This window comes from Vespa mandarinia, chromosome 16, assembly GCF_050613455.1.
Source record: "Vespa mandarinia isolate Hongniang chromosome 16, ASM5061345v1, whole genome shotgun sequence".
Classification (NCBI taxonomy): Eukaryota; Metazoa; Arthropoda; class Insecta; order Hymenoptera; family Vespidae; genus Vespa; species Vespa mandarinia.
The window spans coordinates 1377501-1382500 of record NC_140825.1 but is presented as its reverse complement, the minus strand read 5'-3'; the positions used below and the strand labels follow the sequence as shown (position 1 = coordinate 1382500).

Here is a 5000-nt window from a genome sequence, read left to right as displayed (position 1 = left end):
AAAACTATTGGGCGATGTGTGTGAACGTATGAAAAAATTATGAAAAATAAAAAATTGGAGAATAAAATCTGAAATTAATTTTCCTTTGCACAATCTTTGTAACTGTCACTGCCCACGCTCACGAATATTCGGAATTGCAGCGGAAAAAGTCACCGATTACGTGGAACTTGTAAAGCAACGTTTTTCCGTTGAGTCCAACTTGAACAGTATGCATCGTGTATTCTGTAATAACATTAATGTAGAGGACCTATGTGGCACCCCATGTACATACATACATATACATATATATACATATATATATATATATATATATACATAATGTATATTATATATATATATTATATATATATGTGTGCATATAGTAAATCCTAGAAAATCATTTAGTATCGTTTCCCCTTTTCATTACTTACATTACCTGTAACATATACGAAATACATTACATAGTCCATTGTAAACGTTTGAAATTGCAAGTAATAATATCAAATCTAATCTAATTGTACTTAAAGCATGATTATATAATCGCGAATATTTATTTTGATTTTTCATTCAATAAGCTTGACCAAAAGTTTTTTCTATTTAAACGATTCAAACATTGAAAATACAACCGTGAAATGATACATAAATCAACGTTGTATTTTCGTAGGTATTTAATCGATATACATAAATTTGACGTCACAATCCATGTAGCATAAATGCACCGCTTGTTGCAATATTGAATCAAATAGAGAATCGAATTAAGAAGGAAAAAAAGAAAAAAAAAACAAAAAAAGTACATAAGCGAGCAAACGAATAAATAAAAATGCACATTTTAACGCGAGAGAGAGAGAGAGAGAGAGAGAGAGAGTGAGAGAGAGTGAATGTGAGTGAGAGTGAAAGAGTGAGAGAGAGAAAGATTTGGAGAATCGAATAAATAATTATTTTATTTACGATATATACATATATATATATATATATTTTTTTTTATCGACGATCATAGGTGTCGATCTCGATGCTGGATCAATCATCGGTATCGTCGTTGGTGCTTTGGTACTGATTCTCATCGTGTTCCTGGTGATTTTCGCTCGAGCAACCGGTCGCTGGTGCTTCGCAGGTGAGTTGAAAAATAATGATTGGAAGGAAGAAGAAAAAAAAACAAAAAAACAAAAAAACAAAAAAAAAAAAAGAAAAGAAAAAAGAAAATAATGTCATCGATTTATTTACTATTTTTTGTTTCTATTTATTGTAATATTAGATTAACGTTATATTACGTTTGTTATTAAAAGCAAAAAAAACGTTAATTTTATTTTCCTCCTATCCTAGATGAAACTTTCCGTCTATCTATTTTATTCGATATACGGTAATTTTCGTCCATGATAGAAAAGTGAAATTAGCTGGCTATTATTATAACAACAATAACAATATATATATATATATATATATATATATATATATATATGTATGTATATGTATATATAAGCGAAGCGCATCGATACGAAAATTAAAGAGAAAAATAAAAGTATAGAAAGATAGATATATAGATAGATAGATAAATAAATAGATAAAAAGAAAGAAAGAGAAAAGAAGAGAAGAGAAGAGCAACGAAAAGAATTCGTATTTTTGCCAAGTTTTTAGATGATAGAGGCTAGTTCTAACGAGTTTCATTGTCCGTTGCCAAGTTTATCCGACCCTACGATGAACGTTCTCTAACGTCGAGTATATCCCACTAATTCCGTATCTTTCAACTTACAATTTTCTAATCTACGATTCCGAAAGCCTATCGGAAAATGTAAAAGTCGGCATGAGGAAAAGAAAAAACAAAAAAAAAAAAAAACAAATAAAAAACAAGAAAAAAAGAAGAGAGAGTGTGAGAGAGAGAGAGAGAGAGAGAAAAAAAAGTAAAAAAAAAAAGATCAGCCAGGATATACTCGACTATTTTGATATTTGTTCTATCCGTTCTCTATTTCGATATTCGTTTTTTATTTTTTTTATTTTTTCACTCTTTAATCTTTCACGAATTTCCAAACCAACGAAGTAATGGTAATGCTCGATAGAGTGTATACACGTATTACGTAAAAGATTTGATGTTTAAAATGTATACATACATATAACTCTATACATATGTGTATATATATATATATATATATATATACATATATAGGGTGTTATGTATATGTATAAAAAAAAAATGTGTAGGTATATGTAAAGATAGCGGACGCAGAGAGAGAGAGAGAGAGAGAGAGAGACGTGTATTTTTTTTTTTTAAATTTAACGTACCTAAAAGATATCTTTTTACTTTTACACGATCTCTCGATTGGTCGGTCGGTCGGTCACGATCCAAAATTATACAAATTAATTTTTATCAGTGCTGCCTCTCTTCCTCTATTTATTACCTATCTTACTTTTATATGTACGTATACAAAATGTCTTGTGTGTTGTGCCGCTATTGATAGGACAGCATGCAAGTCGGGCCAAGTAAAGAATACGGAGATACACCAACAATAAACGTGCGATTCCGTACTCTAGGCATGACACTGTCCAGGGGTAAGTCACCTCAGACAGCAAACAACCTTTCCCTCTCAACTAAACCCCTAATCCATCCTCAACCTTATACCATTACGATTCTTTCGACCTGCCACCCCTTCTCCTCGCCCGCCCCCCCCCACCCCTCGGCACTTTTCCATCATCCTCCATTTTTTTCTAATCAAAAGTGCTACTAAAGTCTCTTTGCTTTAAATCCTACAATAGAATCTCATTATCATTCGTTATTATATTTCTCTCGATTAAATTCATTTCTCAATTATTTATTATTTCATAGTATGCTTGCGTATGCAAGTTTACACGTTGAAAAGGAAAGGAATATAATGGAGGGAAAAAAAGGAAGAAAAAGAAAGAAAAAAGAAAAAATAAGTAAATAAGAAAAAAATAAAAAAAAAGAATAATAAAGGAATAAACGTAAAGCCAAAATTCTTCGTGTTACATTGCGAAGATCCTTTTATCGGTAATCGATAAGATCATTTCTTACTTTTCCCACCGAACAAAATGTGTAAATGTACAATTCGCTTAAGAGAGGGATGAGCTTGCTACCGACCGTCGATAATACGATCTTTTAAAGAAAACAAAAAAACAAAGAATAACATTATTACAAATGCAAATTATAACATATATTACAAACGAGACTACATATTGGCATGAATATATTGATAAATATTTGTAATAATTCCTTTCACTTTTTAGTAGATATATCATCCAGTCTGTTTTCTCCCTTATCGTTAGTCGTTTGATTTTTAAATATAAAAAGAAAAAAATGAAGGAAAAAAGAAAAAAAAACAACATTATTTTATGTATATATTACATAAATAATATAAGAAAAGATAAAAAAAATATATATACATACATAATTGCATGCACGTCATGCTTATGATTATCATTACTTGTCATTGCATGCATCAATATAATTAGATACTTATTACGTATGTTTATTAGCCTTCTCTCTCTCTCTTTCTCTCCCTCTCTCTTTCACTCTCTTTCTCTCTCTCTCTCTCACTCTCTTTCTCTTTCTCTCTCTCTCTTTCTCTCTTTTTCTCCCTCTTTTCTCTTTCCATTCCACACATATATAATATTAATAATTGCTATTCGCAAAAACTCTAGACGACTTAGTAACGATAAAAACTCTAAATCGTTTTGCGACAAGCAACGGCAATGGAATCGGCAAAGGCAAGTGCGATGAAACTCAATTATTTATTCTGTTCATTCTCTAAGTGTTTTCTTGGTGTCGCAAAAACGTTTCAACAAATAATAATAATAATAATAATAATAATAATAATAATAATAATAATAATAATAATAATAATAATAATAATAATAATAATAATAACATCCCTACTTTTCTGATTACTATAATACTATTCTTATTATTATTCTTCCCTGATAGTTTGTTCAAGCATGTTTGTACGTTATCTCTCCCTTATTTTTATATACATATATTTACATGTATATATTTATATATATATATATTTATATATATATATATATATATTTATATATATATGTATATATATGTATATATATAAAATATAACATTGTATAATTTTTGTTATAGTTCGTAATTATTAGAGAGTGTACACCTTTCTTATACACATCTTTTGTACCAGTCGAATTAAAGTAATTACAATTTTATAAATTATACATACATATATATATATATATATATATATATATATATATAGATATATGTATATATATTATATATATAAATATATATTATATATATATATGTATATATATATATATATATATATATATATAAAGATAAATACATGAGGTGTACTATACAAAGAGAATCAATGGACGAAGAATGATTAATTATAAAAAGAATGAAGGAAATAAATAGAAAGAAATAAAGAAAGAGAGAAATGAGATCGAGAATAATAGAATCAGCACGTACACATGCACTTTATCATAAACACAATCATAAACACGCTCATACATATTTATTTATTCGATCACCATAACATTATTGCGTACATACGTATTCCGAAATACATAATTTTTTTTCTATAAAAAAAAAAAAAAAAAAAGAAAAAAGAAAAAAAAAACATAAGAAAATCAAAAGAAAAAAGTGAAAAAATGTAATAAAAATAAAGATAAAAATGAATAAAAAAAAGAAAAGAAAAGAAAAATAAAGGAAAAAAGAGTCTTATACTGAATTGCTTACTACACTAGCATTTCGTACATAAATTATACAAACACACACACACAAGCGCGCGCGCGCATAAACAAACGCGCGTACACGTATTCGCACGTACACGCATATTCACACATACACGCACACGTATATAATAAATGATGTAAAATGTGAAATAATAAGAACAATGACAACACACAAGAAGTGACACGCACAGGTTTGCCTTGACCGATCGTGGCGTTGCTTGTTGCAGCGAGGCGACGTGGCGACGAGGAAGCTGCCGGTGGTATCAGCGCCGGAAGTGAGGCACACATAACGCCCGCTGATGACGAGGAAG

The 5000-nt window shown here is 29.3% G+C and overlaps 1 protein-coding gene across 6 annotated transcripts in view; it reads left to right on the top strand.

The window, feature by feature from the left end:
* The window catches only part of Fas3 (fasciclin 3), a 311520-nt gene that overhangs the window by 295047 nt on the left and 11473 nt on the right, over positions 1–5000 (top strand). For 5 of the 6 annotated variants that reach the window (XM_035867455.2, XM_085661990.1, XM_035867454.2 and 2 more), the window contains exon 7: positions 977–1090. In XM_035867455.2, the coding sequence (XP_035723348.1) occupies positions 977–1090 (114 nt within the window). Of the gene's footprint in view, positions 1–976; positions 1091–4916 lie in introns of all 6 variants that reach the window. The other variant, XM_085661993.1, reaches the window with a different exon arrangement.